The 24,425-nt window shown below is 43.5% G+C and overlaps 1 protein-coding gene across 1 annotated transcript in view; it reads right to left on the bottom strand.

Moving 5' to 3' along the window:
- The window catches only part of LOC106567400 (E3 ubiquitin-protein ligase RNF43), a 187,041-nt gene that overhangs the window by 64,167 nt on the left and 98,449 nt on the right, over positions 1–24,425 (bottom strand). Inside the window, exon 2 of the mRNA XM_045693380.2 lies at positions 8,090–8,212. Within this exon, the coding sequence (XP_045549336.1) occupies positions 8,090–8,212 (123 nt within the window). The remainder of the gene's footprint in view (positions 1–8,089; positions 8,213–24,425) is intronic.

A 24,425-nucleotide genomic window follows, 5' to 3' on the forward strand; every position in this document is an offset into this window, starting at 1 on the left:
TTTGTAAATTGTAACGTTATTCACCGGAAGCATTTGAGAGAAAAAAAAATCAGAATTTCACCGCTACTGTAAAATGCTGTTTTTGGATATAAATATGAACTTGATGGAACAAAAAATGCATGTATTGTATAACATAATGTCCTAGGAGTGTCATCTGAGGAAGATTGTCAAAGGTTAGTGCATAATTCTAGCTGGTTATCCGCTTTTGGTGACGCCTGTCTTTGAATTGACAAAACATTACACAAAGCTATTTTCAATGTACTCTCCTAACATAACCTAACTTTATGTTTTCGCCGTAAAGCCTCTTTGAAATCGGACAATGTGGTTGGATTTAGGAGATGTTTATCTTTCAAATGGTGAGAAATAGTTGATTGTTTGAGAAATTGAAATTATTAGATTCTTGCAGTTTTGAATTTCCCGCCATGGTCTCTTGACAATGAATCCCTATACCGGGCAGGGATCCCCAAGATTAAGGAAAAATAAATTCATTAGGCCCTAATCTATGGATTTCAAATGACTGAATACAGAATTGCATTCGTCGGTCACAGATACCTTAAAAAAAAGGTAGGTGCGTGGATCACCATTTGCCTTATGCAGCGAGACCTTCGCATATACACTGCTCAAAAAAATAAAGGGAACACTTAAACAACACAATGTAACTCCAAGTCAATCACACTTCTGTGAAATCAAACTGTCCACTTAGGAAGCAACACTGATTGACAATACATTTCACATGCTGTTGTGCAAATGGAATAGACAACAGGTGGAAATTATAGGCAATTAGCAAGACACCCCCAATAAAGGAGTGGTTCGGCAGGTGGTGACCACAGACCACTTCTCAGTTCTTATGCTTCCTGGCTGATGTTTTGGTCACTTTTGAATGCTGGCGGTGCTTTCACTCTAGTGGTAGCATGAGACGGAGTCTACAACCCACACAAGTGGTTCAGGTAGTGCAGATCATCCAGGATGGCACATCAATGCGAGCTGTGGCAAGGTTTGCTGTGTCTGTCAGCGTAGTGTCCAGAGCATGGAGGCGCTACCAGGAGACAGGCCAGTACATCAGGAGACGTGGAGGAGGCCATAGGAGGGCAACAACCCAGCAGCAGGACCGCTACCTGCGCCTTTGTGCAAGGAGGAGCAGGAGGAGCACTGCCAGAGCCCTGCAAAATGACCTCCAGCAGGCCACAAATGTGCATGTGTCTGCTCAAACGGTCAGAAACAGACTCCATGAGGGTGGTATGAGGGCCTGACGTCCACAGGTGGGGGTTGTGCTTACAGCCCAACACCGTGCAGGACGTTTGGCATTTGCCAGAGAACACCAAGATTAGCAAATTCGCCACTGGCGCCCTGTGCTCTTCACAGATGAAAGCAGGTTCACACTGAGCACATGTGACAGACGTGACAGAGTCTGGAGACGCCGTGGAGAACGTTCTGCTGCCTGCAACATCCTCCAGCATGACCGGTTTGGTGGTGGGTCAGTCATGGTGTGGGGTGGCATTTCTTTGGGGGGCTGCACAGCCCTCCATGTGCTCACCAGAGGTAGCCTGACTGCCATTAGGTACCGAGATGAGATCCTCAGACCCCTTGTGAGACCATATGCTGGTGCGGTTGGCCCTGGGTTCCTCCTAATGCAAGACAATGCTAGACCTCATGTGGCTAGAGTGTGTCAGTAGTTCCTGCAAGAGGAAGGCATTGATGCTATGGACTGGCCTGCCCGTTCCCCAGACCTGAATCCAATTGAGCACATCTGGGACATCATGTCTCGCTCCATCCACCAATGCCACGTTGCACCACAGACTGTCCAGGAGTTGGCGGATGCTTTAGTCCAGGTCTGGGAGGAGATCCCTCAGGAGACCATCCCCCACCTCATCAGGAGCATGCCCAGGCGTTGTAGGGAGGTCATACAGGCACTTGGAGGCCACACACACTACTGAGCCTCATTTTGACTTGTTTTAAGGACATTACATCAAAGTTGGATCAGCCTGTAGTGTGGTTTTCCACTTTAATTTTGAGTGTGACTCCAAATCCACACCTCCATGGGTTGATACATTGGATTTCCATTGATTATTTTTGTGTGATTTTGTTGTCAGCACATTCAACTATGTAAAGAAAAAAGTATTTAATAAGATTATTTCATTCATTCAGATCTAGGATGTGTTATTTTAGTGTTCCCTTTATTTTTTTGAGCAGTATAGTTGATCAGGCTGTTGATTGTGGCCTGTGGAATGTTGTCCCACTCCTCTTCAATGGCTGTGAGAAGTTGCTTGATATTGGCAGGAACAAGAACACGCTGTCGTACACGCCGATCCAGAGCATCCCAAACGTGCTCAATGGGTGATATGTCTGGTGAGCATGCAAGAACTGGGACATTTTCAGCTTCCTGGAATTGTGTGCAGATTCTTGTGACATGGGACCTTGCATTATCATGCTGAAACATTGAGGTGATGGCGGCAAATGAATGTCACGACAATGGGCCTCAGGATTTTGTCACAGTATCTCTGTGTATTCAAATTGCCATCGATAAAATGGAATTGTGTTTGTTGTCCGTAGCTTACGCATGTCCATACCATAACCCCACCGCCACCATGGGGTACTCTGTTCACAACGTTGACGTCAGCAAACCACTCGCCCACACGATGCCATCTGCCCGGTACCGCTGAAACCGGGATTCATCTGTGAAGAGCAAACTTCTCCATCGAAGGTGAGCATTTGCCCACTGAGCTCGGATACGACGCCAAACTGCAGTCAGGTCAAGGCCCTGGTGAGGACGATGAGCACGCAGATGAGCTACCCTGAGACAGTTTCTGACAGTTTGTGCAGAAATTATTTGGTTGTGCAAACCTACAGTTTCATCAGCTGTCCGGGTGGCTGGTGTCAGACTATCCCCCAGGTGTAGAAGCCAGATGTGGAGGTCCTGGGCTGGAGTGGTTACACGGGGTCTGTGGTTGTGAGGCCTGTTGGACGTACTACCAAATTCTCTAAAATGACGTTGGAGGTTGGCTTATGGTAGAGAAATTAACATTAAATTCTCTGGCAACAGCTCTGGTGGACATTTCTGCATTCAGCTTGCCAATTGCACGCAGCTAGCAGTTCTCAGCTGTTAGCAGTTTCTTACTGGCGATAAAAACAGATGATTGCCATAATTCTTCTGAGTCATTACTGAATTATTTAATGTAACAAATCAAACATTAAAATACAGTTATATAAGGTAAAGTAAAAATCCAAACCAATCTGTGAATGAATACCAGTATATTTTTTTACCACCCAGCCCTAACACACGCATGCACACGCACACACACACAAACGCACATTGGGAGAGCAGAAAAGACACCTGAAAGAAAGCCACAGAGACAGAGAGGAGGTTATATATGAATGTTGCGGTTGCCACAGAGAAAGAATGATGGTGATAGCATGCATTGCCTAGGGTGAAAACTATTAGTCTGCCTCAAAGAAGTGCCCCCCAGTTTGATATATCGGTAGACATGCCAGGGAAAGGAAAAGAGAAGAAGAGGGGCCACTCTTTACCTTGACCCCTCACTTTCAAAGACAGAAAAAGTGAAAAACAGATAGCAAAAAGGCTGACATGTGGTTTCCATCTATTCATATAATATGAAAAGCTCATTTGCATGTAAAGCTCTCAAACAAGTTACACATTTCCGTGGTCAAAAATGTTGTTCTATTTTCTTTGTTTTGCAATGCTTCAAAGGAACTGAACGTGCTTAAATGGATTCTGCCCAGAGCTGCAGGGGCCCCGGTGCAGCCGATGGACCGGAGAGACAGAGAGACAGGAATCTGGGGGAGAGCTGAGAGGGAGGCCAGGTGCTGCTCTGGCCTGGGTGCCCCAGAAACAGGGACGGGAAATGGGCCTGGGATGGAAAATGGGAAGGGCTGCCAGTGTGGGTCCACTCACTGTGGGAACACATCTCTGGGTCCAGGGAGAGAGAGATTGAAGACACACAGCATTAAGCTATGCGGTACGTCCTGATATAACCAAATATGGGTAGTCCCAGACTCAACACTTTTGAGCTGAGTACTGAATATTATTTTATTGTCACTTACAGATCCAGACTAATGGAACTGATTCAGACAGCCACAAAAGACAGACAGCCTTTTTGCATTTAAACCCTCAAAGCCTCAGATCGGCCCCTTTTCCAGATGTTCTCAAGAGCTTTCTGCTCTTGATTCTTCTCCCCTGAGATATAAACATTTGACTTCTTTGCTACTGAACGAAAACAGGCCAAGAAGCAAAGCAGGCCACGCGTTTCCACTCCAACCCCCGCTCAGAAACCACCAGGCAGGCAGGAACAGCCTGGGGTCAGTGTCACCCTCTGTGTGTCTGTGTATCTGTGTGTCTGTGTGTGCATTCGGTCTTCAACGAGTTCTGGAGGGCCGCACTGACAATGTTTTATATTTCCATGCCGTCAAAATATGCAAAAAAATAATCCTCTATCCATCATTTTTGGAATCTTTAATGCTGCCTGACTGTCTAGTGATTATTAGGGAGCTGGAAAGTCAAGAAACTATATGAATGTTGGCCCTTTATTCTACACAGTTTAGATTTGGTTTTAGTCATTTTAAAATGTATTGAGTTCATTCACCCCCCCCCCCCACACCGTATGTTTGACACTTTGGGAATATTATCACAGTATGTCGTATCCAGCCCCACTGTGAGCTAGTTACATTCATTACAAACGGAACTTCCGTAGAATGTTTAGACCATGGCCTACTGGCTGTTTTGTGATATTTGCTGGGAATTCTTTTCAGCCGGAGTTTAGCATTGTTCAGGGCGTAGTTTGAGACTGAGCAGGTGGGTCCTTGCAAAGCAGTTCATTCTGGGTAAAAAAGCAGGGCTTTTGCCTATGTCAGTGTCAGCCATTTGATGTGGTGAAAAGCTGTGGAGAAATCCTGAACCAGACATTTGCATGAAGAGAACGGTTTACAAATGCAAATGGGGAGAGATCTGCATTTGAGGCTAACATGGATATGAATCTGTTTCAGCAACACTGGCATAGATAGTCTTTAACTATGGGTGTGCTGTTCCAGGAGATGGCGATTGATGGGACACCTAACTCATGCCCCACAGTCCTACAGTAGGCTTACGTACCTCCTACATTCTGGATACATAACGGAAAAAGATAGGGGCAGCCAGACCAGCAGCACAGCCAAATAGCATGTATGCTATTGCTATTTCTCTCTGTGGTTTAAAGTAAAGTATCTCTTTCTCAAAAGGAAGAGATGTTTACTACAGCAGAGCTCCATCCTTAAGAGATAAAGCCTGATCGTAATGAAACATTTGGCATCCTCTCAGCTCAGCACTGGACTTCAAAAGCTCTGCTCATAATGAATTGTGAAATCCAAGCCACTGAAGAAAAAAAAGCTTATAGAGGACATTTGAGCAAAAAGTCGCCACAAATCAGGAATCTAGCACATCCCCAGGATGCACAGTGTCTGTTGCCAGGGATAGGAACCCTCTAGAAAAAAATAAAAAATAAAAAAGGATTACAATGAAACCTTATCCCCCAAGGTTTGTAGCTGCTTCACTTTGTTTGCTTAAAGGTCTATTCTGAACGGTGTGTGATGGTGGTGGGTGCAACATGAAGCCTGGCTCTGTGGCCGACCGACCAACGTCCTGTCTGTGTATCTATCTATCTATAGATCTGCCTGCTCGCCAGGCTGCTTTAGCAAGGCTGCACTGTAAACAAATGACTTCTGACTGGAACATGGGCTATGGCTGCTGGGGGACAGACTACACAAATGTGGGCTAACAAGCAGGCTTATGTATATTATCTATCTATAACATTTCATTTAGATTGTAGGAAAGCATCTTCATCTAAACAAACTGATCATTCTACACAACTACACAGGCAGATGTTGGCTAATACATACCTGTATTCCTGTTTGTTTAGCCAACATATACCTGTCAAAATGAAATTGTATAGATAGATAGATTTTATAATATCTATTGATCTATATAAAAAAAAATGGTGTAACCGCAGATGTAAACCTAAAACCCCACTAATTCAGCCATGAAGAAGAGAAGTGCATAGCAACGAAACCCCCCATGTCTTTAAATTCATAACATACCAACATGCAGCAATTTTTTCTTGTATTTTTTGAGCATAGATTGTGGATTTCAGGAAACAGCAGAGGGAGCACCCCCCTATCCACATCAATGGGACCACAGTGGAGAAAGAGAAAAGCTTAAAGTTTCTCGGTGTACACATCACTGACAATCTGAAATGGTCCACTCACACAGACAGTGGTGAAGTAGGTGCAACAGCGCCTCTTCAACCTCAGGAGGCTGAAGAAACTTGTCTTGGCCCCTAAGACACTCACAAACTTTTACAGATGAACAAATGAGAGCATCCTGTCAGGCTGTATCCTCGCCTGGTACGGCAACTGTACCGCTCGCAACCGTAGGGATCTCTGGACAACGCATCACCAGGGACACATTGCCTGCCCTCCAGGACACCTACAGCACCCAATGTCACAGGAAGGCCAAAAAGATCATCAAGGACATCAGCCACCCGGCTACCACCCGGTTACTCAACCCTGCACCTTAGAGGCTGCTGACCTATACACAGTTGAAGTCAGAAGTTTACATACATTTAGGTTCGAGTCATTAAAACTCATTTTTCAACCACTCCACAAATTTCTTGTTAACAAACTATAGTTTTGGCAAGTCGGTTAGGACATCTACTTTGTGCATGACACAAGTAATTTTTCTAACAATTGTTTACAGACAGATAATATCACATATAATTCACTGTATCACAATTCCAGTGGGTCAGAAGTTTATATACACTAAGTTGACTGTGCCTTTAAACAGCTTGGAAAAGTCCAGCAAATGATGTCATTGCTTTAGAAGCTTCTGATAGGTTAATTGACATCATTTGAGTCAATTGGAGGTGTACCTGTGGATTTATTTCAAGGCCTACCTTCAAACTCAGTGCCTCAGACATTGTGTTAGCATTGGCTCCCGAAACTACGGCTAACTTCCTTCATACTGGATGCAATCTCACACATGTAACAACAATAGCAACATGGGTAATTAGCGTTATCTGTGTCTATGGCCGTATCTGTATCTGTCCTGGAGAGAAGTGGAGCAGCAGGTGTCCTGGCGCAGCACCTGGCCTTACTACCCTGGCCCAGGGTCCTGGGTACAACCAGTGACAGCTGTGGCCTCAGTGACTCACATCCAGCGCCAGGAAGCATGGGGCTCTCTGCCACATCCACCCACCCCTACCACATCACATCCCTTTACCCGGACAGATCACAGCCATGGCAGCATAACATCCTCACAATCACATTCAACGCCAGCCAACATTCTACATTCTATTAACTCAAGTCTGGATCCTTAAAGCACCGTGGATCTAAGAGTGGACAGTGCGCCAGAAAAAAAGGCAGGGGAAAAGGTTTAGCACTCTGGCTCTCCTCCATTCAAATGGATAAGGTAATCTTTATCAAGGACAACTGCCTGGTTCCAACCAAGATACGCACAGTAAACAAACAGAAAGAAATAGCAAACAACCATTGTATGCTACACAGTAGAGAACATTTCAAATATTGTACGGCACAGAGTTACAGTAGGTTATAGAGCCCTGAGGAATTTTTGGGGAGGGCAGATAGTGATGGGGGAAGAAAATCTATGCAGTTACATGTCACGATTTTGAACAAAATGTTTTTTTGCCATCCTATAGCTTGTTCTCCATCTTCATTTTAAATAGTAAGCTAACGTATTCAGCACTTTTATTTCTATGACTGATCAAAACAAATGTTCTCATGCTCTCGTCTCTCTGTCGCAGAGCAAAATGTTTGGAACATCAAATCGGAATAAAATCGCAGTATCGAGTCACAATACATATAGAGTTGTGAAAATCGCATTACATATCATATCGGCACCTAAGTATTGTGATAATATCGTATTGTGAGGTCACAGGCAATTTCCAGCCCGAACAGATACAGTATGGTCCGGCAAAGAAAGCCGTTCACTTGGACAAGATACTTATTCAACTGCTCAACTGTATCATTGCCACCACTCAAACCTCCCATAGCACTTCAACAGTATGCATGGGTAAAATGGTCTTACCTTTTTGAGCAGGGGCAGACACTGAGGCACCTTGCGCTCCGGGCTTTCCAGCTTGACGATGCTGATGAAGTCAGACTCCTGGCGCTCATCTTCACTGGTGTTGCACAGGGACAGAGGGTGAGACTGGAGAGGAGAGAGATCGAACAAGGATTTAGAACCAAACCAGACATTTAACCAAACCAGAGGGACAGACGAGGAACCAAATCGGCTGTGATCTTACCAAATTGCACATTACAATAGGGAACGCAATAGTGGCTCCAAACTCTGTGGTTCTATCACGTCAGTCAGCTTTGCTTTGCTGTGACCACCAAACATATAGTAGCATAGGCCTATTGATGTATCTTTAAAACATTAGAGTACATTAAGATATCAACAGAGCAAGAGAAGATTAGAATAAGGTGTGCTCATTTAACACAAAATCCAGCTCCATGAGTGTGTACTGAATCTACTGCTAGCTGTCCATACTGATGGTGTACAGTTGATATACTGTATGCATTGAACTTGCTGGACAAGTGGGCGAAGATTTGACAATCTATGGAGAAAAGAAGGTATCCTCTCTCTCTTCTCCCAGCCACTTTCCCTTAACATGACAGGGGCTCAATTAACACATGCATGTACGCACAGAAAAATGGCCTGTAAAAATACAGCACGTTTGACACATGATGACAAGAGCAGGCATGGCATGACTGGTGGTGGTGTCTGGGACCGCGGACTGGTCTGGTACAGTTGAAGTCGGAAGTTTACATACACTTAGGTTGGAGTCATTAAAACTTGTTTTTCAACCACTCCACAAATTTCTTGTTAACAAACTATAGTTTTGGCAAGTCGGTTAGGACATCTACTTTGTGCATGACACAAGTCATTTTTCTAACAATTGTTTACAGACAGATTATTTCACTGATAATTCACTGTATCACAATTCCAGTGGGTCAGAAGTTTACATACACTATGTTGACTGTGCCTTTAAACAGCTTGGGAACTTCCAGAAAATTATATCATGGCTTTAGAAGCTTCTGATAGGCTAATTGACATCATTTGAGTCAATTGGAGGTGTACCTATGGATGTAATTCAAGGCCTACCTTCAAACCCAGTGCCTCTTTGCTTGACATCATGGGAAAATCAAAAGAAATCAGCCAAGACCTCAGAAAAAGAATTGGAGACCTCCACAAGTCTGGTTCACCCTCTACAAACAGTACGCAAGTATAAACACCATGGGACCAGGCAGCTGTCACACCGCTCAGGAAGGAGACACGTTCTGTCTCCTAGAGATGAAGATACTTTGGTGCGAAAAGTGAAAATCAATCCCAGAACAACAGCAAAGGACCTTGTGAAGATGCAGGAGGAAACAGGTAAAATAGTATCTACATCCACAGTAAAACGAGTCCTATATCGATATAACCTGAAAGGCCGCTCAGCAAGGAAGAAGCCACTGCTCCAAAACCACCATAAAAAAGCCAGACTACGGTTTGCAACTGCACATGGGGACAAAGGTCGTACTTTTTGGAGAAATGTCCTCTGGTCTGATGGAACAAAAATAGAACTGTTTGGCCATAATTCACTCATCTTATTGTGGGAAGCTCGTGGAAGGATACCTGAAATGTTTGACCCAAGTTAAACAATTTAAAGGCAACGCTACCAAATTCTAATTGAGTGTATGTAAACTTTTGACCCACTGGGAATGTGATGAAAGAAATAAAAGCTAAAATAAATAATTCTCTCTACTATTATTCTGACATTTCACATTATTGAAAAAAAGTGGTGATCCTAACTGACCTAAGACAGGGAATTTTTACAAGGATTAAATGTCATGAATTGTGAAACACTGCGTTTAAATGTATTTGGCTAAGGTGTATGTAAACTTCTGACTTCAACTGTATACATACAGGTGATAAAGGAAATGCTTTAGTAAATGAGGGATACAAAGAATATTGAAAGCAGGTGCTTCCACTAGAGGTCGGCCCATTAATCAGAATGGACGATTAATTAGGGCCGATTTCAAGTTTTCATAACAATCGGTAATCGGCATTTTTGGACACCAATCATGGCCGATTACATTGCACTCCACGAGGAGACTGCGTGGCAGGCTGACTACCTGTTATGCGAGTGCAGCAAGGAGCCAAGGTAAGGTGCTAGCTAGCATTAAACGTATCTTATAAAAAACAATCCATCTTAACATAATCAGTGGTTAACTACACATGGTTGATATTACTAGTTTATCTAGCTTGTCCTGCGTTGCATATAATCGATGCGGTGCCTGTTAATTTATCATTAAATCCCAGCCTACTTTGCCAAACAGGTGATTTAACAAGCACATACGCGAAAAAAGCACTGTCATTGCACCAATGTGTACCTAACCATAAACATCAACACCTTTCTTAACCTGTTGGGTCTAGGGGGCAGCATTTGCACGTCTGGATAAAAAAAAATGTACCCGATTTAATCTGGTTACTAATCCTACCCAGTAACTAGAATATGCATATACTTATTATATATGGATAGAAAACACTCTAAAGTTTCCAAAACTGTTTGAATGGTGTCTGTGAGTATAACAGAACTCATTTGGCAGGCAAAACCCTGAGACATTTTCTGACAGGAAGTGGATACCTGATGTGTTGTATTGACTTTAAACCTATCCCATTGAAAAACACAGGGGTTTAGGAATATTTTGGCACTTCCTATTGCTTCCACTAGATGTCACCAGCCTTTACAAAGTGTTTTGAGTCTTCTGGAGGGAGATCTGACCGAACAAGAGCCATGGAACGGTGATGTCCCATTAGACACCTGGCGCGCTAGTTCATGTTGGGTACCCTCGTTCCAATACGTTATAAAAGAGTATGCATTCGTCCACCTTGAATATTATTCATGTTCTGGTTAAAAAAGGCCCTAATGATTTATGCTATACAACGTTTGACATGTTTGAACGAACGGAAATATATTTTTTCCCCTCGTTCATGACGAGAAGTCCGGCTGGCTTACATCATGTGCTAACGAGACGGAGATTTTTGGACATAAATGATGAGCTTTTTTGAACAAAACTACATTCGTTATGGACCTGTGATACCTGGAAGCGACATCTGATGAAGAGAATCAAAGGTAATGGATTATTTACATAGTATTTTCGATTTTAGATCTCCCCAACATGACGTCTTGTCTGTATCGCAACGCGTATTTTTCTGGGCGCAGTGCTCAGATTATTGCAAAGTGTGATTTCCCAGTAAGGTTATTTTTAAATCTGGCAAGTTGATTGCGTTCAAGAGATGTAAATCTATAATTCTTTAAATGACAATATAATATTTTACCAATGTTTTCTAATTTTAATTATTTAATTTCTGACGCTGACTTGACTGCCGGTTATTGGAGGGAAACGATTTCCTCAACATCAATGCCATAGTAAAACGCTGTTTTTGTATATAAATATGAACTTGATAGAACTAAAAATGCATGCATTGTCTAACATAATGTCCTAGGAGTGTCATCTGATGGAGATTGTAAAAGGTTAGTGCATCATTTTAGCTGGTTTTATGGTTTTGGTGACCCTGTCTTTGACTTGACAAAACATTACACACAACTCTTGTAAATGTACTGTCCTAACATACTCTAAATTTATGCTTTCGCCGTAAAACCTTTTTGAAATCGTAAAACGTGGTTAGATTAAGGAGATGTTTATCTTTCAAATGGTGTAACATAGTTGTATTTTTGAAAAATTTGAATTTTGACATTTATTTGGATTCAAATTTGCCGCTCTTGAAATGCACCTGCTGTTGATGGAGTGCACCACGGGTGGCACGCTAGCGTCCCACCTAGCCCCAAGAGGTTAAAATCAATACACAAGTATATATTTTTTAAACCTGCATATTTAGTTATTATTGCCTGCTAACATGAATTTCTTTTAACTAGAGAAATTGTGTCACTTCTCTTGGGTTCTTTGCAACAGAATCAGGGTATATGCAGCAGTTTGGGCCGCCTGGCTCGTTGCGAACTGTGTGAAGACCATTTCTTCCTAACAAAGACAGCCAACTTCGCCAAACGGGGGATGATTTAACAAAAGCGCATTTGCGAAAAAAGCACAATCGTGGCACGAATGTACCTAACCATAAACATCAATGCCTTTCTTAAAATCAATACACAGAAGTATATTTTTTTAAACCTGCATATTTAGTTCAAAGACATTCATGTTAGCAGGCAATATTAAACTAGAGAAATTGTGTCACTTCTCTTGCGTTCATTGCACGCAGTCAGGGTATATGCAACAGTTTGGGCCGCCTTGCTCGTTGCGTACAAATTTTCCAGAATTTTCCATAATTATGACATAACATTGAAGGTTGTGCAATGTAACAGCAATATTTAGACTTAGGGATGCCACCCGTTAGATAAAATACGTAACGGTTCCGTATTTCACTGAAAGAATAAACCTTTTGTTTTCGAAATTATAGTTTCCGGATTTGACCATATTAATGACCTAAGGCTCGTATTTCTGAGTGTTATTATATTATAATTAAGTCTATGATTTGATAGAGCAGTCTGACTGAGCGGTGGTAGGCAGCAGCAGGCTCGTAAGCATTCATTCAAAGAGCACTTTACTGCGTTTGCCAGCAGCTCTTTGCAATGTTTCAAGCATTGCGCTGTTTATGACTTCAAGCCTATTAACTCCTGAGATTAGGCTGGCAATACTAAAGTACCTATTAGAACATCCAATAGTCAAAGGTATATGAAATACAAATGGTATAGAGAGAAATAGTCCTATAATAACTACAACCTTAAAACTTCTTACCTGGGAATATTGAAGACGCATGTTAAAAGGAACCACCAGCTTTCATATGTTCTGATGTTCTGAGCAAGGAACTTAAACGTTAGCTTTTATACATGGCACATATTGCACTTTTACTTTCTTCTCCAACACTTGCATTATTTAACCCAAATTGAACATGTTTCATTATTTATTTGAGACAACATTTATTTTATTGATGTATTGTAATAAGTTAAAATAAAAGTGTTCATTGTTCATTCAGTATTGTTGTAATTGTCATTATTACACATATATATATATATATATCTTCTGATTAATCGGTATCGGCCGTTTTCCGTCCTCCAATAATCGGTATCGGCGTTGAAAAATCGTAATCGGCCGACCACTAGCTTCTACACAGGTGTGGTTCCTGAGTTAATTAAGCAATTTACATCCCATCGTGCTTAGGGTCAAGTATAAAAATGGCTAGTATTATTTTGGCTAACATGGCTAGAAGAAGAGATCTCTGTGACTTTGAAAGATTGGTCTCAAAGGAGCATAGGGGGTTTAAAAACTGTGTGTGTGTCAGTCACCAGATCTCAACCCAATTGAACACTTATGGGAGATTCTGGAGCGGCATCTGAGACAGCATTTTCCACCACCATCAACAAAACACCAAATTATAGAATTTCTCGAGGAAGAATGGTGTCGCATCCCTCCAATAGGATTCCAGATTGTAGAATCTATGCCAAGGCGCATCGAAGCTGTTCTGGCGGCTCGTGGTGGCCCAACGCCCTATTAAGACACTTTGGTGTTGTTTCCTTTATTTTGGCAGTTACCTGTATCTATATAACTGAATAGTGACACAACAAAAATAAAGCTTTTCTTTCAAATAAATCAAATCAAAAAGACAACACGCTGTCACACTTAGAGAATAAAATATCAAATCTTCATGTTACTGCCTAAGAATACTCCTTAGCCATGGTATATTCAATATATACCACATCCCCAGCCCTTATTGCTTAAATAGAAGAGAACAGTCGTAACACAATCAACTCCATGGATAAACGTTCAGTTTAGCCCATTCCCTCACATTCATTTGAAGCTAGGAGGGAAACAGGAGCTAGTCTCTGGTTGGAACCTTTGATCCCATCTGAAAGGGAGGGGATATATAGCTGCTGAAAAGCTGTATTTAAGAGCTCAAGGGGATAGCAGCCAAGTTAGTGACACAAACTGCTGGAGTCAGTCGCACACCACGACACACACGACAACCAGGCCAGGAGAGACTAGGCATCATTGATAAGCAACACATCTACACAACACTACACACCATGACATCAATCAGGGTATCGATGCATGAGAGAAACCAAGAAGATAGGCAACGCCTCCTCCAGCACGACACTACACATGGGTGACTTGCATCGAAACCCAACGATGAATTGCATTGAATTCAGCATGTTGAATAAAATTACATTTGAACATACTCAACCGGCTGTTACCGCTGTTGGTCTTTTTGTTGGTAGGAATGTGAGACAATATAGCCACAGGAAAGTAGAATTAAATCACCTAATCAAAGTGCTGGCATGCGCAGACCATGTAAACACGTGCAGGAGATCGGCAGGTATGCATGCGTGGCGTGCATGTATTTTCATCTTGTGTGCATGCTTCAGGTGATAGAAATCTTAACGCACTACCAGCGCTTTGAAAAGTTGATGTAATTATACTTTCCTGTTGTCACGCCCTGACCAGGTGAACTCGGGTATATTGGGTCAGGGTGTGTCATGTTAGGTATTTTGCATTGGTTTGTGTTTGGTTTACGTTTTAGCCTTGTGTAGGCTCTAGGTGGGTTATTTCTATGTTGGGTTCTGTCGATTCCCAATCAGAGACAGCTGTCGCTAATTGTCTCTGATTGGGATCACATTTAAGTTGCTGTTTTCCCCACGCTGTTTGTGGGGTGTTGTCTCTTTGTTTGAGCACGTAACGTATCTGCATTTTTCTTGATTTTTGTGTACATGTTTAATTCCAGTGTGTTGAATAAACATGTGTTCGCTCCCAGCTGCGTTTTGGTCCGCTTCCTCGTCACCAGGCGACGAACGTTACACCTGTGGATATATTGTGTCGCATTCCTATCTACAAAGGGACCAACCGCATGGGCAACCAACAAAGTCATTTTGTAAAATATTCTACATTCTGGCTTTTAGAGGTCATGAGAGAAAACTTTCCTCATTCAAACGCTCATTTCTGCCCGATGTAGAATTCAATCCAATTCAACATTGGGTTTCCAGGCAAATGGGTGACCAGTGCGTTTGTCATTCCGAGAGGAAAATGCCTCAATGTGACATCAACAACAAGGGCAGAAATGTAAGGCTGTCTGTCAGTGTAAATCTCTCAGCCAGATCCCGCTAGCACCCACTCTCTCCCCCACCCCACCCCACACGCTGGTCCCTTCATGTGGCTGTGGGCTCACTGGGCTGAGGTCATGGGACCATGGGACTCCCACTGATCTGATCTCACCCAGGCCCCAACGAAAATCCCCAAATTAAAAAGACCCAGGGGTGACATCAACAGCTGGCACGAACCCTGAGAAGGGATAAGGGGCCTGACGTCATGAGTCACGCACGGCTATAGCGTGTCAGAGGAAAGGAGAGAGGGAGGAGAGAGAGAGAGGAGAAAGTGAGAGGGAGCGAGAACAAGAATGAGAATAAGAGAAGAGAGAGGGAGAAAAACATCCAAAGTCAACCACCTCACGCATGGGTGGGGCCCTAGTTTATGACCACTGTACACGTGCAACAACTGATTGATTACAACTATGGACATCAGAGCACTGGCAACGTAACTAAAACTACAACACCATTGATCATTACAGAGTGACTTGTTCACTAGCGAGCCAAGAAGTCTGTCTGCACCAGATCAGGGTTAGACTAATCTAAACAACGGATCTGTCACAAACGGCCCCCTATTTAGTAGTACACTACTTTAGATCAGGGCCCATGGGGGTCTGGTCAAAAATAGTGCACTATATAGGGGACGCAGCTAACATCTGGCCTTCAGATGCAGATGCAGCTGGGTCGTCCCCAAAACACAACAATAACAGAAGCTAAATCAGAGAGAATATTGTAAACTGGATGTGAACTATGTATTTACAGAGACGGACAGGGGGAGATGTTATTGTAAACAGAGGACAGTGTGAAGTCACAGCTACAGCTGGAGACACATACTGTACACACACACGCACACACCCATATGCCGGGCCAAATCCGCCCCCTAAAATACCTTGCTCGACATGCTCTAGCTGTGTGTCTCCCATACGACAGATGGACAGAGGTTGCTACTGAAATGAAGGACCAGTCTGAGTAGCGAGGAGGAAGCTTGAACGCCTGTCCTGTCCCTGCCTTGCCCTGAGACATGGCGTTATTCCTATGGCGCCATAGGATTCTACAACCCATAGGAATCTCTAGTCTAGAGCCATGTCTGAGGGCAAGGCCCAACCTTGCCACGCTAGACTACATTATGAAGCCTGGCAGCTGCTTTCCCTATCCATGTTTACTAGGCCCAAATTAGAGACCCACAGCGGAACTTGGTCCTTTAACAAAGAAAAAGGAAGTAAAAAATAAAAAGATAATGACAACTACTACTCCGCCATCACCACACCCTGACATAGGTTTAGAGGAAATGTCTGGAAATAATATCCTTATTCAGGGTTTTAGCTTTTAATCAGGTTTCACTATCTCTTTTTATTGTATAGCCTATACCAGTAGTCCCCAAACTTTTCTTAGTCAAGATCACTTTCTGAGTCAAAATGTAAGTCGAGATCTACCGCTCAGTAATAGATAGCATGCTTTTTTTACTGGACTGATGGCCTGCATCTGAAGGTCAGTCTGAGGGGAGGGAGGGAGCAGCAGAGCTGCCTCTCGCTGAAAAAAGGGGACACAGTCTTCCAGCTGATGGTGAAACTTAAGTCCCACCAATGCATGTTGTTACTCCTATGACCAGAGAAAGTGGAATATTCCTTGATATTAAAAAATACACAAGCCGCAAATAATACCAATGCAAGCTTATTGAAACACTTTGCTATACTCACTAATTGCAGCTGCAGTGCTGGTTGGTTGTAGAGATAGTGGAAGTAGCAAATGAGCATTTTATGACTTAAAAAACTGTTGAACAAAGTGTTGACAGTGCTGAATAACAACTTAAACATGAACTTACTAATAAAACAGCAGCTATTCATTGAGTCTCTAGTCATGGTTTTAAAAGTTTTGAAATCTCACATTATCAACTTTGCTGTGCGCTCGAGGCTTCTTTTTACAGTCTATTATCACGATCGACCAGTTGGTGACCACTGGCCTATACCATATGATCATGTTACACACTTGTATATGTTCACATGCAACACAACACCTAGCAATATGGAAGTTGTGGAATTACTGATATAAAACGACTGATATCAAAATCTGTCAATAATGGGAGGAGAAAATATTTCACTTTCCTTGTACTGTATCCAATACTTGCTAACTTTGCAAATTCAGTATCTAATCTTCGCCCACATTGAACATTCTACACTGAACAAAAATACAAACGCAACATGTTCATTATTTTTATTTCACCTTTATTTAACCAGGTAGGCCAGTTGAGAACAAGTTCTTATTTACAACTGGTAACCTGGCCAAGATAAAGCAAAGCAATGCGACAAAAACAACAACACAGAGTTACACATAAACAAACATACAGTCAATAACACAATATAGAAATCTATATACAGTGTGTGCAAATGTAGAAGAGTAGGGAGGTAAGGCAATAAACAGGCCATAGAGGCGAAATAATTACAATTTAGCATTAACACTGGAGTGATAGATGTGCACATGATGATGTGCAAGTAGAGATACTGGGGTGCAAAAGAGCAAGAGGATAAGTAACAATATGGGGATGAGGTAGTTGGGTGTGCTATTTACAGATTGGCTGTGTACAGGTACAGTGATCAGTAAGCTGCTGTGACAGCTGATGCTTAAAGTTAGAGAGGGAGATATAAGACTCCAGCTTCAGTGATTTTTGCAATTCGTTCCAGTCATTGGCAGCAGAGAACTGGAAAGAAGGGTGGCCAAAGGAAGTGTTGGCTTTGGGGATGACCGAAGAAATATACCTGCTGGAGCGCATGCTATGGGTGGGTGTTGCTATGGTGACCAGTGAGCTGAGATAAGGCGGGGTTTTACCTAGCATAGACTTATAGATGACCTGGAGCCAGTGGGTTTGGCGACAAATATGTAGTGAGGGCCAGCCAACGAGAGCATACAGGTCGCAGTGGTGGGTGGTATATGGGGCTTTGGTGACAAAACGGATGGCACTGTGATAGACTACATCCAGTTTGCTGAGTAGAGTGTTGGAAGCTATTTTGTAAATTACATTGCCGAAGTCAAGGATCAGTAGGATAGTCAGTTTTACGAGGGTATGTTTGGCAGCATGAGTGAAGGATGCTTTGTTGCGAAATAGGAAACCGATTCTATAATTAATTTTGGATTGGAGATGCTTAATGTGAGTCTGGAAGGAGAGTTTACAGTCTAACCAGACACCTAGGTATTTGTAGTTGTCCACATATTCTAAGTCAGAACTGTCCAGAGTAGTGATGCTAGTCGGGCGGGAGGGTGCGGGCAGAAATCGGTTGAAGAGCATGCACTTTGACTAGCATTTAAAAGCAGTTGGAGGCCACGGAAGGAGTGTTGTATGGCGTTGAAGCTCATTTGGAGGTTTGTTAGCACAGTGTCCAAAGAAGGGCCAGATGTATACAGAATGGTGTCGTCTGCGTAGAGGTGGATCAGAGAATCCCCAGCAGCAAGAGCGACATCATTGATATATACAGAGAAAAGAGTCGGCCCGAGAATTGAACCCTGTGGCACCCCCATAGAAACTGCCAGAGGTCCGGACAACAGGCCCTCTGATTTGACACCCTGAACTCTGAGAAATAGTTGGTGAAGCAGGCGAGGCAGTCATTTGAGAAGCCAAGGCTATTGAGTCTACCGATAAAAATGCGGTGATTGACAGAGTCGAAAGCCTTGGCCAGGTCGATGAAGACAGCTGCACAGTACTGTCTTTTATCGATGGCTGTTATGATATCGTTTAGGACCTTGAGCGTGGCTGAGGTGCACCCATGACCAGCTCGGAAACCAGATTGCATAGTGGAGAAGGTACGGTGGGATTCGAAATGGTCGGTGATCTGTTTGTTAACTTGGCTTTCGAAGTTTTTAGAAAGGCAGGGCAGAATGGATAAAGGTCTATAACAGTTTGGGTCTAGATTGTCTCCCCCTTTGAAGAGGGGGATGACCGTGGCAGCTTTCCAATCTTTGGGGATCTCAGACGATACGAAAGAGAGGTTGAATAGGCTAGTAGGGGGGTGGGGGCTTGGGCAAGTTGCTGCAGGGGGTGCTGAGATGTTGGCCGGGGTAGGGGTAGCCAGGTGGAAAGCATGGCTAGCCGTAGAAAAATGCTTATTGAAATTATCGATTATCATAGATTTATCGGTGGTGACAGTGTTTCCTAGCCTCAGTGCAGTGGGCAGCTGGGAGGAGGTGCTCTTATTCTCCATGGACTTTACAGTGTCCCAAAGTTTTTGGGAATTAGTGCTACAGGATGCACATTTCTGTTTGAAAAAGCTAGCCTTAGCTTTCCTAACTGACTGAGTATATTGGTTCCTGACTTTCCTGAAAAGATGCATATGTAAAGTGTTGGTCCCATGTTTCATGAGCTGAAATAAGAGATACCAGAAATGTTCCATATGTTCCATATGTCACCCATTGAGCATGTTTGGAATGCTCTGGATCGACATGTACGACAGCGTGTTCCAGTTCCCGCCAATATCCAGAAACTTTGCACAGCCATTGAAGAGGAGTGTGACAACACTCCATAGGCCACAATAAACAGCCTGATCAACTCTATGCGAAGATCTGTCGCACAGCATGAGGCAAATGATGGTCACAGCAGATGCTGGCTAGTTTTCTGTTCCACGCCCTTACAGATACCTTAATGATTATCTGTATTCCCAGTCATGCGAAATCCATAGATTAGACCTAATGAATTTATTTACATTTACTGATTTCCTTATTTGAACTGTACCTCAGTAAAATCTTTGAAATTGTTGTATGTTGCGTTTATATTTTTGTTCAGTATAAAATGCTGTTGTTTGTGACAGTGTCTATGTTTTGCATTGCTTACAAGACTATGCATTATCTTCTTTTTTAGATACGCCCACACTTCACTTACAATCAACCGACTGTGAACATTGTCCAGATGCCACTATTTGTACCTTCGTCCGGTTAGCAGCAGTCTGGCGCTGGGCTATAAACAGCATCAAACATAGACACAGACAGACACACTGAAATGTCTTCATTTGGTTTTTGTACGGGCCTGAGAAAAAGGGGGCCTGGGAACCAAAATCACTGAGTCTCCATTTCAAAGGGACTAGAAACCGCAGGGCGCACACACATTTCCTTGCTCTGTTAACAATGGTCACTCCTCCTCCTCCTCTTCTCTGTCTACTCCTTTTCTCCTCCATCTATATCTGTTTAAAAAGCTGGTGGAGAGAGATCTCATCCTCCTTCTTCTCTCCACTCCTTTGTAGCCACGATTAAAGACATTCCTATCCAGCTCAATCAAAGTCTGACTGTCTCAAAATACTCCAAGGCAAGAATCTAACAGCCTCAAAAACAAACAGACCATCAGAAAAAATGTGAAAATGAATAGTAGCTGTGGTGAGAAGTCAATAATTTCTTTCCCCCTCTTTGCCCTGTGGGTCTTCTTTTTTCATGTGCCAATAAGCGGCAGCTCTGCGACTGAGAAGCGTTCTACTTGGTCATCTGCTGCCAGGCAGGAAGGAGCTGAGCCTAGCCACTTATGTTAGGGTGAGTTAGAGGAGAGAAGAGAGGGGGAACCAAAATAAGACATCTTGGGGAAATGTTAAGAGAGTGGGGACCGTTAAAGAGGGGGAACCAGGCAGGAAGGAGTTGAGCCAGCTACTTATTTCAGGGTGAGACAAGAGAGAAGGGGAACCAAAAAGAGACAGGGGAATAGCTAAGAGATGGGTCCCAAAAAGTAGGGGCGTTAGAGAAGAGAGTATGGCGGAACCAAAAAGACAAAAAAGGGAACTAAGAGTTAAAAGAGAGAAAGAGCTTGCACCTCTCATTGACAGCCTCTACACTTCAATTTCCATCCATTGACTCAACAAAGCCCAGGGCTTTCAAAGGTCGATCCGCCTACACGATTGATGTGTGTGTGTGTGTGAGAGAGAGTGTACATGTGTGTGCTTGTGCATGTGTTTGCGCACGATGTGTACAAAACATTAGGAACACCTGCTCTTTCCATGACATAGTGAAAGCTATGTGAAAGCTATGATCCCTTATTGATGTCACCTGTTAAATCCAATTCAATCAGTGTAGAAGTACCTTTGAAGAGGGTATGGTAGTAGGTGCCAGGCGCACCGGTTTGTGTGTATCAAGAACTTTAATGCTGCTGGGTTTTTCATGCTCAACAGTTTCGCGTGTGTATAAAGAATGGTCCACCACCCAAAGGACATCCAGCCAACTTGACGCAACTGTGGGAAAAATTGGAGTGAAAATGGGCAAGCATCCCTGTGGAATGCTTTTGACACCTTGTAGAGTCCATGCCCTGACGAATTGAGGCTGTTCTAAGGGGAAAAGGTGGGTGCAACTCAATATTAGGAAGATGTTCCTAATGTTTTGTACACTCTGTGTTTGGTGTGCGTGTGTGTCTGTGCGCATGCATGTGTCTGTGTTTGCATCAGCCGGTCAGCTGAATGCCTGTGCTGCTGCTTCACAGCTGGCCTCCAGCATCAGAGCGACACTCCGACTCTGTGAGCCTGATCCAAACTGCTCTGGCTAACTCAGCCAGGTCGCTCAAGATACAATTTGAAATCCGACGTCTGTCCAGGTACCCAGGACATCGGGAGATGCATTCAAAACCATCCATTAGGGGCAACTGTGGACGGCATTGAGGACGGAGATGGCGGATTGGCATAAACCGCAAGCTCCAGCTCCGAGGGTCACGTGTTCAAGCCCAGTGAGGCACTCATTTTTTTTCAATTTAGTTTTAACCCTATCATAAACGTTAACTCTTAGCTTAACCATTCATAATGAATGACTAAACATAATGAGCAGCAGCTGCAGCAGGAAGAGCAACCCAGGGTGTCCAAAACATCTCGAAATGTGACGTTTGGAGCAACTTTGAAATTTGACCTTTCGACAAACGTGGAGAAATATCAGAATCTAAAGTCAAACCATGAGATGTTTTTGGCCTGGCTGGCTGGCTGCAAGGCCAGACTGGGACTCACTCCACTCTACCATCAAACAGACACCTGGCCCAACACACACACACACACACACACACACACACACACACACACACACACACACACACACACACACACACACACACACACACACACACACACACACACACACACACACACACACACACACACACACACACACACACACACAAAGACCGGAGACTGGATTAAAGGGTCAGGATCTTCCAAAAGGACTGGAGAAAGTGGAAGGGGAGGAAAGCAGAGTCAAGAAGAGAGGAGTAACATTCGGGAGTTTCAGCAGAGGGTCTGTGGTTTAGCCAGTCTAGAGCCTGTGAGCATGTGTGTGTTTCCCTCTAGATGCCCAACCTAGGGAGGGTTGAGAAGTAACCCAACAACGTGCTGTGTGGAGGAGTGAAGCTCAACCTCAGGGTTAGGGGAGGGGAACGACCCCTTTCCAAGGGACCAATAATCATCCAGGACATCCAGGAATGTTAATTTTTCTACCATAAGCCGCCTTCAATGTTATTTTAGAGAATTTGGCAGTATGTCCAACCGGCCTCACAAGTGCATACCACATAACACGCCAGCACAGGACCTCCACATCTGACTTCTTCACCTGCGGGATCGTCTGAGACCAGCCATCCGGACAGTTGATGAAACTGCGGGTTTATCAACTAAAGAATTTCTGTACAAACTGTCATAAACCGTCTCAAGGAAGCTCATCTGCATGCTCGTCGTACTCACTAGGGTCTTGACCTGAATGCGGTTCGGCGTCGTAACCAACTTCAGTGGGCAAATGATCATCTTTGATGGCCACTGGCATGCTGGAGAAGTGTGCTCTTCACGGATGAATCCCAGTTTCAACTATACCGGGAAGATGGCAGACAGCCTGTATGGCATCGTGTGGGCGAGCATTTTGTTGATGTCAACGTTGTGAACAGTGTGCGCCATGGTGGCGGTGGAGTTATGGTACGGACAGGCATAAGCTACGGACAACGAACACAATTGCATTTTATTGATGGCAATTTGAATGAAGAGATCCTGAGGCTCATTGTCTTGCCATTAATCCGCCGCCATCACCTCATGTTTCAGCATGATAATGCAAGACCCCATGTCACAAGGATCTGTACACAATTCCTGGAAGCTGAACATTTCTTAGTTCTTCCATGGCCTGCATACTCACCAGACATGTCACTCATTGAGCATGTTTGGGATGCTATGGATCAACGTGTACAACAGCGTGTTCCAGTTTCCCCCAATATCCAGCAACTTCACACAGCCATTGAAGAGAAGTGGGACAACATTCCACAGGCCACAATCAACAGTCTGATCAACTCAATTCGAAGGAGATGTGTCGCGCTGCATGAGGCAAATGGTGGTCACCCAGATACTGACTGGTTTTCTGATCCACGCCCCTACCTATCTTTTTTTTAAGGTACTGTATCTGTGACCAAAAATATGCATATTTATTTTCCCAATCATATGAAAACCATAGATTAGGGCCTAATGCATTCATTTCAATTGAGTGATTTCCTTATATGAACTGCAAAAATCTCTGAAATTGCTGCATGTTGCGTTTATATTTTTGTTCAGCGCAGATAGATTACAGACTGAGACCAGGGACTCCTGATTGAGGAAAACTTTACTTTTCTATTTCTGAGTTCTACAGAAGCATCTGGAAAGTTGGTATTGACTCTCAACTCACAGCCCCTTTTCTCTCCTTCCAAATACTTCAGGAAAAGGAAGCATTACCGCTTCAGCCCTGTCAAAAGAAGAGGCCTGGCTGGCCTGTGTACGTACTGTATGTGTCAGATTTCCCCCTGGCTTTATTGACACTGTCAGTCCCAGATCCAGTAACGCTCCCCACATAGAAAAAACTCGGGGGAAAACAGATCCCATAATGAGGACAAAATAATTATCCCCGGCCAGCCAGCCAGCCCAGACCCAAATCTGCGAGGGTGCTTTTTTAAAGTATGAGCTCTCCCGATCCTGACTCGAATCATGACTCCTCTCACAATGAATGCCGGCCGGCGCGTCAGACTGTCTCTCCTCACTTAGAAGGGGATTAGCATTAGAGGAAGGAGGAGGGTCAAGGAATGAAAGCAAACACAGGGAACTTGAAGGTTAATTATCATTAGTGATGGGAGAAAAAATCTATACAGGCACATATCACAATATTATTTTGCACTATATTATAATGATACTTGACCTCAAGTATTGATTTGTAAAAAATAAATGAAAATGTTTTATTGTTATTGTTTTTGCTAGGTAGCGTTATCTAGTGCTAGTCGGCTGTACC

The sequence above is a fragment of the Salmo salar genome, chromosome 13 (assembly GCF_965601325.2).
Source record: "Salmo salar chromosome 13, fSalSal1, whole genome shotgun sequence".
Classification (NCBI taxonomy): Eukaryota; Metazoa; Chordata; class Actinopteri; order Salmoniformes; family Salmonidae; genus Salmo; species Salmo salar.